General features: G+C 51.4%; 1 protein-coding gene across 1 annotated transcript in view; it reads right to left on the bottom strand.

Moving 5' to 3' along the window:
• The window catches only part of LOC140394107 (cytochrome P450 3A21-like), a 164696-nt gene extending 159829 nt beyond the window's left edge, over nucleotides 1-4867 (bottom strand). Inside the window, exon 1 of the mRNA XM_072480955.1 lies at nucleotides 4667-4867. Coding sequence (XP_072337056.1) covers nucleotides 4667-4764 — 98 coding nt within the window. The 5' untranslated portion in view covers nucleotides 4765-4867. The remainder of the gene's footprint in view (nucleotides 1-4666) is intronic.
• Between the last annotated feature and the right edge of the window lie 9891 nt (nucleotides 4868-14758).

Genomic DNA, 14758 nt, shown 5'->3' with positions numbered 1-14758 from the left:
AGACAGCTCACAACCATCGTGAGCGTATGAGAACCGGAGGGGGTTCACCTGTGCTGCACCCCCTAAACCTTCACGAGCAGAGGGCCCTGGACCTCGCTGGGGGATCCGCCACCCGGGAGGTCGCGCCATGCCAGGTCAGAGGCGCAGAAGCAAGTGAGACAACCCTGCATGTCCTTCGCCCCCCCCCCCGCTCAGTCCGTCCTCGCCCCCCTCACACTCTGGCCACTGCACCCTCGATCCCCTCCCCCCTCACACTCTGCCCCCACTACCACCATACACCCGGCCCAGCGCGTCTAACGAACCCCGTATCATTGTGTTCCCCAGGGCTAGGGTCGAATGTCCAGGGTCGTCTCGGCCAAGACACAGCCGACCATCTCCAACCTCAACCGCACCCAGGGACGCACGCCAGAAGATGGCAGGAGGTCGGACAGGAGGGCCATCCTCTCAGTCCGGAACGCTGGAGGGGGACGCACAGAGACAATACTGAAGGGCACAGGACGGACAGTGACGAAAGTGATGGCCGTGCATTGCCCGAAGGTAGGGCCATGAGCCACGACAGTGACGAGGACAGGACAGGGACAGTGGACGGTGACGCACAGAGGACGGCCACACAGTCCACGGAATCACCTGGAGCGGAACATGACATGGGCCGCATGCACCCTGCACCGGGCCATGAGGGGGACCAGGACACACCAGACTTCTTTACGGACGATGACCTAGAGCTAGCGGCAGTGCTGTCTCCCACACCATCGCAGAGACACTCACCTCAGTTGGGCAAATAAGTGATGAGGCTCCCGGGTCACGGTCTGGTGCGCACCCCACAGCCGAGCCGGTACAGCAGGTGGAGTTTGGAGCAGCCGAGAGGCTGGATGGTCGGAGGGCAGCCCAGACCCAGCAACCAGCTGCCGCCCAGACGGTTCCCGGGTTCCTGGATGTACTTGACCCACCCGGTCAACCGATGCGTGTGGACACCCAGTGACAGAATAATGGGATGAGGGCCATCTTCCAGGTCTTACACACGCAGTTGGAGGAGTCCATTCATGTCCAGGAGCAGGGAGTGGGTGCCCCTCATCGCAGCCACCCAGGCCGACACCGCACGGGTGGCGTCCGCGGTGGAGGCAATGGGTGAAACGGTTTCAGCCATTGGTCAGGTTCTGCAAGGCGTTGGGCATCACGTGCACGCGTCATCCATGGCCCAGGCGAGGGCTGCCCTCTCACAGGTAGCCATCGCACAGAGCCAACACGACATTGCCGCCACGCTCCGGGCCCTGGCCGAGTCTCACCATGCCATGGCCCGGTCCCAGCAGGCCATGGCACAGTCCCACCAGTCAGTCGCGGAGAGCATAGATCACCTGGCGCACGTGATGGATGGCGTAGCGCACTCACAGGTTGAGGTAGCACAGTCCCTGGCAGGAATGTCGCACTCCCTGGGCTCCGTCGCTGCGAACATTCGGACCATGGTCAATACCGCTGCAGGCCTCCAGGACTGGCAGCGCCAGGTGTCGGTGGTGCGATGGGGCATGTCTCCGATCACACCTCCATCCCACAGTGAGGCCCGGGGGCTACCGGGCTCCCCGAGGGAGGAGGTGGTTCTGGGGCCCGTTCCAGTACCTCCAGCAAGGGGCGTCCCTGAACACTCGTCCTCCCCCGTTCCGTCCCTGGCGCATCTGGGGGGCAGCAGGCAGGACAGTGTGGCACACGCCATCCAGCACGCCCGCTGAGCAGCCTGACCCATCGAAGCCGGGCCGCCACAGGAAACCCATGCCGACGGGGAGCCATGACGCAGGCCGTGATTCTCAGCAGTCCGCCTCCATTCCTGCTGTACCATCTGGGGAGACACCTAGATGTAATGGTAGGGCCCGTAAGGCAAAGAAGTTAGAAACATAGTAAGTTGGCACGGGTGCAGGGCACAGTTTAGTTGCAGGGGGTAGGGCATGTGTATGTGAATTTCACAATTAAACTCACTGTTGAACTTAACGTGTAAGACTCTGTGCTATGTCCAGTGCCAGGGGGCTCGTGAGGGTGACCGAGTGGCGCTGGGGTTTACGAGCGGTTCAACGTCGGTGCCGGATGTGCTGTCCCTTTCCTCCCCGCCTCCCAAAATCGGACACCGTAGTCCTCGGCACTCCGATGCCAGCAACCCCACACGGGCACGTGATGAAATGTCCGTGACGAAAGCTGTGACCATCGGAGTGGATGGTTCAGCTATAGCCATGAGTCAGACCTTGGCTGGCGAATCTGAGCTCACCACTCATCGCAGAGAAGGCTGTCATCATTCAACACGGCACTGATGACACCCGCTTACACAATCATCAATGTAGTGCAATCCCGTAGTGCCGCAGTGGTAAGGTGATATGGAATTGGTGCCGTGTACGCGGTGCGGAGGTACAGGGGTGAGGGGGGGGGGTGCTGTGTGGTGCCCGTGTGCAGGACTGGCGGTGCAGCAAGTGGCAGTGTTCAATGAATCCCTCCCCCACGGTGCGTGAATCGTGCGGCCACCAACGCGTCGCGTGCCCGCTGTCCTCGACGGTGCCGTCGTGCAGCCTCCTGGACATAACCAGCACCCGGGCCGTGTCTGTGTCCTGCGCCCCTCCCCCACCCTGATGCACGCCCTCCTCCTCCTCCCCCTCGTTTGCGTTGGCTCCGGTGCCATCGGGTCCTCCCTCCGACTCCTCCACCAGGGCATCTCCCCTCTGCATGGCAATGTTGTGCAGCGCATAGCAGACCACAACTATGCGACCGACCCTGTCGGGCCGGTACTGCAGGGCCCCTCCGGAGCAGTCCAGGCATCTGAATCGCATCTTCAGCAGGCCGAAGCACTGCTCCACCACACCCCTGGTTGCTGCATGGGCCTCGTTGTATAGGCTCTCCGCGTTGGTGTGAGGCCTCCGTATTGCCGTCATCGGCCATGACCTCAACGGATAGTCCCTGTTGCCCAGCAACCAGCCCCTCAGCCGGGGGGGGGCATCCATCGAACAATGCGGGGATGAACGACTGTGCCAGAATTTAGGCGTCATGCACATTCCCGGGGTACCTTGCGCACACGTGCATGATCTTCATGTGGGGGTCGCACACCACCTGAGTGTTCATGGAGTATGCGCCCTTCCTGTTCATGAACACTTCCCTGTTGTCTGCAGGCGGGAGCATGGGGACGTGCACACCATCGATGACACCCTGGACCATCAGTATCCCGGCCACCTTGGAGAATCCACGTGCCCGTGCTTCCTGCTGTGCTCGGTCCTCGGGGAATTTAAAGTACCTGTCTGCGATGGCGCACAAGGCCCGGATGCACTTGTGGACCGATGCCTGTGAGATCCCGGATAGGTCCCCGCTCGGCGCCTGGAAGGAACCGGTAGCGTAAAAGTTTAGGGCCACCGTCACCTTGACGGAAACTGGTATAGCGTGTCCTCCTCCCGTTCCACGTGGTGCGAGGTGCACCACTAGGTGGCATATATGTGCGACCGTCTCCCTGCTGAACCATAGTCTCCTCCTGCATGTAATGTCCGGTAGAGCCTCGAACGACATTCGGTCACGGTACACCCTAGGCCTTGCTGGACGCCTGTGGCGCCCTGGCACCACCATCAGTGGCTCCTCCTCCTCCTCCCCCCCCCCCCCCCCCCATGCACTTCGATATCAGTGCCCGCTTCCTGTGCATTCCTCAGTCTGATCTCCCCCGACATTCGCCGAAGGCTACTCAAAATGAACACGCTGGGCCTCACCGAGGCCCGGGCCCTGGCAGGGTCCATGGACGTGGCGTACAAAAACGCCCTTGCGTACGCCCCCGTGCACACCGCGGCTGCGTGGCACCCCGCCGCGGCAGCCCCCCAGACTTACCCGCTTAACCCCCAGACTTACCCGCTAACAAATGAGTAATATTTATATTACATTTCTGTAATATGACAATAACCACTCCTGCGATCACATCACATGACCCTTCCATCGAAGAGATTGTTATTGTGAACACCCCTGTTTGTGATGAAGTGGGAAATGTAACCTTATTACACAAGAGCAGTGTTGAGAATTCCACATTATTCAATCTCTGCAGCTCAATGTAAAATAGCCACAAAACAGAATTCCAGTCAACTGGCCCAAGCTTCACCTTTCTCTGAAGGGAATCTTCTAATGTTTCCAATTCCTGCTTGGATTTAGATCCCATGGACATTGATATTTTCCTCTCCCCAAAATAATATCCCAGTCGGTTCAGCTTCCACCCAAAAGAATAAAAGGTGAAGAAACTGGTTCTCGGGGCGGTGGAGATTCACATTGTTACCCCCTGGAGGAGGGGGGCTACTGTTTTAAACCCTCCCCCAGGGATCGATGCAGCGACAGCGCCGGTGGAAAGAGTCCCTCCCACAAAATCCCATTAAAATTCTCTTTGCCCCAATGCCGGTTTTGTTGGGATCCGCGGTCAGGGGGCAGGAGGAGGGGGAAATGTCCCGGAATCAGCAGCGATTCTCCAGCACCGCCCCCGGCTCAGCTCCCAGCTCCGCTCTGTGGGGATTGCAGGGGGCGGGGGGGCAGAGACTGAGGAGCCCCCAACAGTTACAAACAAACACAAACGCTGGGAACTTTCCTCAGCCAAACACTGAACTGAGTTCAGCTTTGGGACTATTTTCTCCCATCGCTCGAGGCGGGAAAGGCAGAAAGAAATCAATCAGACACTTACCAAGCCAGCAGGAGCAGGAAAGTGAGGAGAAGGATCCAGGTCTGGTCGGACAGAGCGGCCCGGATCCCCCCCAGACTCTCTGGGAAAAGGACAGTCATCCTGAGAGATGGTCAGGGATCGGCTACTGGGAGCCTGAGCTGGGCACTGGGTGTATTTATAGGGAGCGTCAGTCACAATAAAGCAGCGCCAGAGGGCGGCTGGTTTACTGAATCACATAAAACCGGAAAGGTAACTGTGGTTTACAACATGAGTGAGGTATTTAAACATTGTGTGGAGATGCCGGCGTTGGACTGGGGTGAGCACAGTACGAAGTTTTACAACACCAGGTTAAAGTCCAACAGGTTTGTTTCGATGTCACTAGCTTTCGGAGCGCTGCTCCTTCCTCAGGTGAATGAAGAGGTATGTTCCAGAAACATATATATAGACAAATTCAAAGATGCCAAACAATGCTTGGAATGCGACCATTAGCAGGTGATTAAATCTTTACAGATCCAGAGATGGGGTAACCCCAGGTTAAAGAGGTGTGAATTACATCAAGCCAGGACAGTTGGTAGGATTTCGCAGGCCAGATGGTGGGGGATGAATGTAATGTGACATGAATCCCAGGTCCCGGTTGAGGCCGCACTCATGTGTGCGGAACTTGGCTATAAGTTTCTGCTCGGCGATTCTGCGTTGTTGCGCGTCCTGAAGGCCGCCTTGGAGAACGCTTACCCGGAGATCAGAGGCTGAATGCCCTTGACTGCTGAAGTGTTCTGCGACTGGAAGGGAACATTCCTGCCTGGTGATTGTTGCGCGATGTCCGTTCATTCGTTGTCGCAGCGTCTGCATGGTCTCGCCAATGTACCACGCTTCGGGACATCCTTTCCTGCAGCGTATGAGGTAGACAACATTGGCCGAGTCGCACGAGTACGTACCGCGTACCTGGTGGGTGGTGTTCTCACGTGTAATAGTGGTATCCATGTCAATGATCAGGCACGTCTTGCAGAGATTGCCATGGCAGGGTTGTGTGGCGTCGTGGTCACTGTTCTGAAGACTGGGTAGTTTGCTGCAAACAATGGTTCGTTTGAGGTTGCGCAGTTGTTTGAAGGCAAGTAGTGGGGGTGTGGGGATGACCTTGGCAAGATGTTCATCGTCATCAATGACGTGTTGAAGGCTGTGAAGAAGATGACGTAGTTTCTCCGCTCCGGGGAAGTACTGGACGACGAAGGGTATTCTGTCGGTTGTGTCCCATGTTTGTCTTCTGAGGAGGTCGGTGCGGTTTTTCACTGTGGCGCGTTGGAACTGTCGATCGATGAGTCGAGTGCCATATCCCGTTCGTACGAGGGCATCTTTCAACGTCTGTAGATGTCTGTTACGCTCCTCCTTGTCTGAGCAGATCCTGTGTATACGGAGCGCTTGTCCATAGGGGATGGCTTCTTTAATGTGTTTAGGGTGGAAGCTGGAGAAGTGGAGCATCATGAGGTTATCCGTGGGTTTGCGGTAAAGCGAAGTGCTGAGGTGACCATCCTTGATGGAGACGAGTGTGTCCAAGAATGCAACTGATTTTGGAGAGTAGTCCATGGTGAGTCTGATGGTTGGATGGAACTTATTAATGTCATCGTGTAGTCGTTTCAGTGATTCTTCGCCGTGGGTCCAAAGGAAAAAAATGTCATCGATGTATCTGGTGTATAACGTCAGTTGAAGGTCCTGTGCGGTGAGTCGGTCCTGTTCAAACTTGTGCATGAAGATGTTGGCGTATTGGGGTGCGAGCTTGGTCCCCATGGCTGTTCCGTGCGTCTGGATGAAGAACTTATTGTCGAAGGTGAAGACGTTGTGATCCAGAATGAAGCGGATGAGTTGCAGAATTCACCGGATGCGGTGCGGCAACCGAAGAGGAAAGAGTCGAATTGGACCCCTCCGGAAGGCCGCTGCCTTAGACTCGACATGTATGCTCAAGCCGTCAGGAGTCGCGTCAATGCCAGATTCAACAGTCGCATTCACAAGACAGCCCCGAACGTCACCCAAGCACAACGCAATGCCATCCACGCTCTCAAGACCAACCGCAGCATCGTCATCAAACCAGCAGACAAAGGAGGCGCCACTGTCGTACTGAACAGAACGGACTACTGCAAAGAAGTATACCGACAACTGAACAACCAAGAACACTACAGACAGTTACCCGCAGATCCGACCAAGGAACACATCCGCCAACTTAACAGACTGATCAAGACCTTGGATCCAGATCTTCAGAGCACCCTACGTGCTCTCATCCCACGTACTCCCCGCATTGGAGATCTCTACTGCCTCCCAAAAATACATAAGGCCAACACACCAGGCCGCCCTATCGTTTCAGGCAATGGGACCTTGTGTGAGAACCTCTCTGGCTACATCGAGGGCATCTTGAAACCCATCGTACAAGGTACGCCCAGCTTCTGTCGTGACACGACGGACTTCCTACAGAAACTCAGCACCCATGGACCAGTTGAACTGGGAACATTCCTCGTCACAATGGACGTCTCGGCACTCTACACCAGCATCCCCCATGACGACGGCATTGCTGCAACAGCCTCAGTACTCAACACTGCCAATCTCCAGACGCAATTCTGCAACTCATCCGCTTCATTCTGGATCACAACGTCTTCACCTTCGACAATAAGTTCTTCATCCAGACACACGGAACAGCCATGGGGACCAAATTCGCACCCCAATACGCCAACATCTTCATGCACAAGTTTGAACAGGACCTACTCACCGCACAGGACCTTCAACCGACGTTATACACCAGATACATCGATGACATTTTTTTCCTTTGGACCCACGGCGAAGAATCACTGAAACGACTACATGATGACATTAATAAGTTCCATCCAACCATCAGACTCACCATGGACTACTCTCCAAAATCAGTTGCATTCTTGGACACACTCGTCTCCATCAAGGATGGTCACCTCAGCACTTCGCTTTACCGCAAACCCACGGATAACCTCATGATGCTCCACTTCTCCAGCTTCCACCCTAAACACATTAAAGAAGCCATCCCCTATGGACAAGGTTTGGGACTATTTTCTCCCATCGCTCGAGGCGGGAAAGGCAGACAGAAATCAATCAGACACTTACCAAGCCAGCAGAAGCAGGAAAGTGAGGAGAAGGATCCAGGTCTGGTCGGACAGAGCGGCCCGGATCCCCCCCAGACTCTCTGGGAAAAGGACAGTCATCCTGAGAGAGGTCAGGGATCGGCTACTGGGAGCCTGAGCTGGGCACTGGGTGTATTTATAGGGAGCGTCAGTCACACTAAGGCAGCGCCAGAGGGCGGAACCATGAAAGGCAGCGAATTATCTGGGATGTACAAACTGAAACAAAAATGTGTCTGGACAGTGTGTTATCTTAAATCTAGGCGTTGCTTCCCAAGTGTCAATTTTTTTAAAAAAGTTACAATTTTCCTGTTTGAAAATGTACAAATAGTACAAAATTAAAGAAATATAGAAATGTAATAATTGCACCAGTGTTGACTAAACCCCCCCCCCCCCATCATGCCCAGCAGACCTCAAGCCTTACTCAGGCTGGAACAAGATCCATGGAAAATAGGCAGTGCAGCCAGAGTGCCCACTCCTCACGGACTGCATCCACTCTGCACTGTGGATGACCCCTTTGGCCTAGGCTGAAGAGCAGATTCACTGGGAGGTTCTCCAATTGAGCCACCTCAAATCCCACAACAGTGATTATTGATTAATGTGGGACTTCCAATATCCCAATTTGGGCTGGGTTAGTAAAGGGCAAAGAGGGGAAAGAATTCTTGAAATATATACAAGAGGACTTCCTTTATGCCTTCAGCCCAATAAGGAAGGAAACCGTGCTGGAGCACTGCGGAATGAATAAATGTTTAAATGGGAGCATTTTGTCATATCACAGGTCTATTAAAATTATGGAGAAGGACAAAGTACAATCAAGAATATTTTGTTAAGAACCCCACTTTTGTTAGATGTGAGGGTATTCCAAATCCCAGAAGGGTAACTTGGAACACCTGTTCTTATGGGTGTATTTTTAAATTTAGTATAATGTGAAGAAAGATATGCAATCAGTGAGAAAAGGTCCAGTCTTGCTGTAATCATTCAAATATTAAAAATGTAAGTTAAAAGAAAAACACAAGAATGACCACAATAGAAAACAAAGATACACGTAACCACAGTAATGGCCACACACACAGACAGTATGTTATGGAATTAACCCTTGTCCTAAATAAACATCCCATGCACTGTAACTCAATGAGCTAAGTCCAGCAAATAGTCAGCACCCACGGTATACCTTTAAGTTCAGAAAGTCTTTCTTCGGTTCAGCGTAATGTTTCTTTGAAGCTTTCAAACATCTCCTCAGCGTCTAGTATTCTGTGTTCTGAGAGAGTTTCATGCAGCGAGGCTATATGGGTAGAGATCAGGAATAAGAAGGGTGCAGTCACAATGTTGGGGGTTTACTATAGGCCTCCCAACAGCCAGCGGGTGATAGAGGAGCAGATAGGTAGACAGATTTTGGAAAGCAGTAAAAGCAACAGGGTTGTTGTGATGGGAGACTTTACTTCCCCAATATTGACTGGGACTCACTTAGTGCTAGGGGCTTGGACAGGGCAGAGTTTGTAAGGAGCATCCGTGAGGGCTTCATAAAACAATATGTAGATAGTCCAACTAGGGAAGGGGCTGTACTGGACCTGGTATTGGGGAATGAGCCCGGCCAGGTGGTAGAAGTTTCAGTAAGGGAGCATTTCGGGAACAGTGACCACAATTCCGTAAGTTTTAAAGTGCTGGTGGACAAGGATAAGCGTGGTCCTAGGGTGAATGTGCTAAATTGGGGGAAGGCTAATTATAGCAATATTAGGCTGGAACTGAAGAACCTAGATTGGGGCCGGATGTTTGAGGGTAAATCAACATCTGACATATGGGAGGCTTTTAAATGTCAGTTGAAAGGAATTCAGGACCGGCATGTTCCTGTGAGGAAGAAGGCAAATTTTAGGAACCTTGGATAACGAGAGATATTGTAGGCCTCGTCAAAAAGAAAAAGGAGGCATTTGTCAGGGCTAGAAGGCTGGGAACAGACCAAGCCTGTGTGGAATATAAGGAAAGTAGGAAGGAACTTTAGCAAGGAGGGCTAAAAGGGCTCACGAAAAGTAATTGGCAAATAGGGTTAAGGAAAATCCCAAGGCTTTTTATACATACATAAAAAGCAAGAGGGTAGCCGGTGAAAGGGTTGGCCCACTGAAGGACAGGGGAGGAAATCTGTGTGTGGAGCCAGAGGAAATGGGCGAGGTACTAAATGAACACTTTGTGTCAGTATTCACCATAGAGAAGGAATTGTTGGATGTTGAGTCTGGAGGAGGACATGTAGATAGCCTGGGTCACATTGAGATCCAAAAAGACGAGGTGTTGGGCGTCTTGAAAGATGTTAAGGTGGATACGTCCCCAGGGCCTGATGGGATCTACCCCAGAATACTGAAGGAGGTGAGAGAGGAAATTGCTGAGGCCTTGACAGAAATCTTTGGCTCCTCACTGTCTTCAGGTGATGTCCCGGAGGACTGGAGAATAGCCAATGTTGTTCCTTTGTTTAAGAAGGGTAGCAAGGATAATCCAGGGAACTACAGGCCGGTGAGCTTTATGTCAGTGGTAGGGAAATTACTGGAAAGAATTCTTCGAGACAGGATCTACTCCCATTTGGAAGCAAGTGGACGTATTAGCGAGAGGCAGCACAGTTTTGTGAAGGGGAGGTCGTGTCTCACTAATTTGATAGAGTTTTTTGAGGAGGTCACAAAAATGATTGATGCAGGTAGGGAAGTGGATGTTGTCTATAGGGACTTCAGGCCTTTGACAAGGTCCCTCATGGCAGACTGGTACAAAAGGTGAAGTCACACGGATCAGAGGTGAGCTGGCAAGATGGATACAGAACTGGCTAGGTCATAGAAGGCAGAGAGTTGCAATGGAAGGGTGCTTTTCCGATTGGAGGGCTGTGACTAGTGGTGTTCTGTAGGGTTCAGTGCTGGGACCTTTGCTGTTCGTCGTATGTATAAATGATTTGGAGGAAAATGTAACTGGTCTGATTAGCAGATTTGCGGATGACACAAAGGTTGGTGGAATTGCGGATAGCAATGAGGACTGTCAGAGGATACAGCAGGATTTAGATCGTTTGGAGACTTGGGCGGAGAGATGGCAGATGGAGTTTAATCCGGACAAATGTGAGGTAATGCATTTTGGAAGGTCTTATAGGGAATATACAGTGAATGGTAGAACCCTCAAGAGTATTGACAGTCAGAGAGATCTAGGTGTACAGGTCCACAGGTCCCTGAAAGGGGCAACACAGGTGGAGAAGGTAGTCAAGAAGGTATATGGCATGTTTGCCTTCTTTGGCCGGGGCATTGAGTATAAAAATTGGTTAGTCATGTTGCAGCTGTATAGAACCTTAGTTAGGCCACACTTGGAATATAGTGTTCAATTCTGGTCGCCACACTACCAGAAGGATGTGGAGGCTTTAGAGAGGGTGCTGAAGAGATTGACCAGGATGTTACCTGGTATGGAGGGCATTAGCTATGAGGAGAGGTTGAATAAACTTGGTTTCTTCTCACTGGAACGAAGGAGGTTGAGGGGCGACCTGATAGAGGTCTACAAAGTTATGAGGGGCATTGACAGAGTGGATAATCAGAGACTTTTTCCTAGTGTAGAGGGGTCAATTACTAGGGGACATAGGTTTAAGGTGCGAGGGGCAAGGTTTAGAGTAGATGTACGAGGCAAGTTTTTTACACAGAGGTTAGTGGGTGCCTGGAACTCACTGATGGAGGAGGTGGTGGAAGCAGGGATGATAGTGATGTTTAAGGGGCATCCTGATAAATACATGAATAGGATGGGAATAGAGGGATACAGAACCCGGAAGTGTAGAAGATTTTAGTTTAGATGGGCAGCATGGTCGGTGCAGGCTTGGAGGGCCGAAGGACCTGTTCCTGTGCTTTACTTTTCTTTGTTCTTTGTTTATATTCCAGCTGGGCGTGGCTATGGTCTTATCTGCTTAACAGCTGTTGTCCTCTCCTGAACTCTGAAATACTAACCAGTCACATTTCCCTTTATACCACTTTCCCCTTTTGATCTCCTATCTAAATGACTCGCCTTGGACCACGCTTTTAGCATACAAGTGTGAATTGTCTTCTTATATTTCCACTTTGAACTCACCTCTTCTACAGTTTTAACACCTACAATTTTATACTCTATTGTTCCCCATGTCCCTTAAGTAAACAGTTGTTTTCCTGCTGCTAATCAAATTTGCATATCAAAACCCCTCCAGGCAGCTGCACTCTTATCAGTTCCCCATTTGTCCAATTCTTATTTTATCTGAAATCTCTTCAATCTTTCTTTTATTCAATTCTTAAATCGTCATTTTATTTAGAGATCTTGACGTACTTAACTAGAGAAGTTGAAAAATAATCTGGGCCCTTCAAAACAGAGATGGTTCACATCACAAGGAGCTACATTACTGTGAGGGAGGGGGAAAGGGGTGGAAAAGAATCCAAAGCTGAATCTTCCTGCACAACTAAAGAAATGGAGGCCAAAATGAGACAGCGAAATGAAGCTCATGACAATTGAAAGGTTCATTATACTGTACAGACTGTTCCAAACTAAATATAGAAAGAACAGAGGAGATCTCAAAAGGGGGAAAAGACAGACAAAGAGCGAGTACGTGAATAGATTAGTGACTAACATAAAAGAGAACCCAGAAGTATTTTATAAGTAGTAAAAGATTGCTCAAAAGAAGGCTGGGTTAGGGAAGCACGGTGGCACAGTGGATAGCACTGCTGCCTCACGGCGCTGAGGTCCCAGGTTCGATCCCGGCTCTGGGTCACTGTCCGTGTGGAGTTTGCACATTCTCCCCGTGTTTGTGTGGGTTTCGCCCCCACAGCCCAAAAATGTGCAGACTAGGTGGATTGGCCACGCTAAATTGCCCCTTAATTGGAAAAAATGATTTGGGTACTCTAAATTTATTTTTTTAAAAGAAGGGTGGGTCAATTAAGGAACAGAAAATAAATTTGCTTGTGAACGCAGAGTGCAGGCTGAGGTGTTGAATAAGTTGCATTGGTCGTCATAAGTGAAGATGATACCTCCAACATAATGGTAAAGGATATTAGATAGCTTTAAAAAATGGGCTGATAAATGAAAGTCAACATGGATTTGTCAAAGACAAATCATATTGGTCAAGTAACTGAAAGGGTTGGCTTGTCAACCCAGCGGTCAACGGAGCAGCTGATGCAATTTATCCAGGAGGGCTTCGCCAAGCAGAAACGGGACTGCTTGGACCCGATTAAAGAGTTAATTGCGTGACTGGAGCTTAGATTGGATGCGCAAGATCAGGCGATCCAGAAAGTAGAGAAGGCGCTGGCTGACCAGGAGGAACATCAAACTGCGGTGGAGCTGGAGGTGGAGATGCTGAGAGACCAGCAGAAAAGGCTCCTGGAGAAGGTGGAGGACCTAGAGAATAGAGCTTGAGGATCGTTGGGCTCCCGGAGGGGTCTGAAGGAGCGGGTGCTGGGGCATACATAGCGGACATGTTTGAGAAGCTGCTGGGGGATTGGGCATTCTCCCGACCCTTGCAGGTAGACAGGGCTCACAGAGCGCTCGCGAGGAAGTTGTAAATGGGATACCCCCTGAGGGCAATGGTGGTGAGATTCCACAGGTATTTGGATAAGGAGCGTATTTTACAGTGGGCCAAGCAGACACGGAGCTGTAAATGGGAGAATAGTATCCTGTGGATCTATCAGGACCTGAGTGCGGAGGTGGCCAGGAGAAGAGCGGGGATTAACCAGATCAGGTAGACCCTTTTTAAGAAAAAGGTGAAGTTCGGACTGCTGCATCCGGCCCATCTCTGGGTCACGTACGAGGAGCAACATTTTTATTTCGAGTCACCTGAGGAAGCGCTGGACTTCGCGAAAAGGAAAGGGCTGGTGGCGGACTGAGAACTTTTGAACTTTGCTGCAACGTTCCTGTTTAAATAAGTTTCTCGTTTTTTCGTTTTGTGGACGCTATTTGTAATGCCTTCTGTATTGACTTGGGGCCAGTTGTAGAGCTGAGTGAGTTAAAGTCTACATTTGCACTGTTGGGGGATGAAGGTGTGTTTGTTCAGATGCTGGATCTCTTGCTTGATCTTTTCTTTGTTTTGCATTTTTTTTTCTGTCGGGCAATTGTGTTGAGATTGTTTGTCATTTGAATATGTGTGTATGTGGGGAGGGAACAATAGGTGGAAGAATGTCTGGCGCCAGGGACAGGGATCGCCAAGCTAGCTGGGTGGGCTAGCTCACGGAAGCGCAGTAGATGTTGAACAGATGTTAGGCTTATCAAGGGGGTCGATTTACATAGGGGGGGAGAGGGGAAAAATGTTCTGTTGATGAGGGAGGGACTGTTGCTGAGGGACAGAGAGGAGGTCGGTGGCGGAGGCTGCCTAGGGAGGGCCGGTGGAGGCGGGGGCGTGTGCTGTAGACTGCCCCAAGAAAGATGATGGCTGATCGGCGAAGGGGGTGGGTGGCGATGAGCCTCCCAACTAGGCTGATCACCTGGAATGTACGAGGGCTATATGGGCCGGTCAAGAGGGCACGCGTGTTCGCGCATTTGAGAGGACTGAAGGCGGACGTGGTAATGCTGCAGGAGACGCACCGTAGAGAAGCTGGTCAGATTAGATTAAGGAAAGGTTATGTCGGACAGGTTTTTCACTCGGGACTGGACTCGAAGACTAGAGGGATCACGATCCTGATCAACAAGTGAGTGGTGTTTGAGGCGGGAAGAGTAGTTTCGGATGTGGGAGGCCGGTACATTATGGTCAGTGGGAAATTGGAGGGGGTGCAGGTGGTACGAGTAAATGTGTATGCGCCAAATTGGGAAGATGTGGAGTTTATAAAGAGGAGGCTGGGGAAGATACCGGACCTGGATTCACATAAGTTGGTCATGGGAGGCAACTTCAACACAGTTAATGACCCTGGTTTAGACTGGTCAAGCTCAACAACGGGCAGGGTGCCAACAATGGCAAAGGAATTAAAAGGGTTGATGGAGCAGATGGGGGAGGGGGGATCCATGGAGATTTGGGCAGCCGCTGGTGAAGGAG

Source organism: Scyliorhinus torazame, chromosome 17, assembly GCF_047496885.1.
Source record: "Scyliorhinus torazame isolate Kashiwa2021f chromosome 17, sScyTor2.1, whole genome shotgun sequence".
Taxonomy (NCBI): Eukaryota; Metazoa; Chordata; class Chondrichthyes; order Carcharhiniformes; family Scyliorhinidae; genus Scyliorhinus; species Scyliorhinus torazame.
The sequence above is the reverse complement of the archived record's forward strand: the minus strand, read 5'-3'. Positions and strand labels throughout refer to the sequence as shown.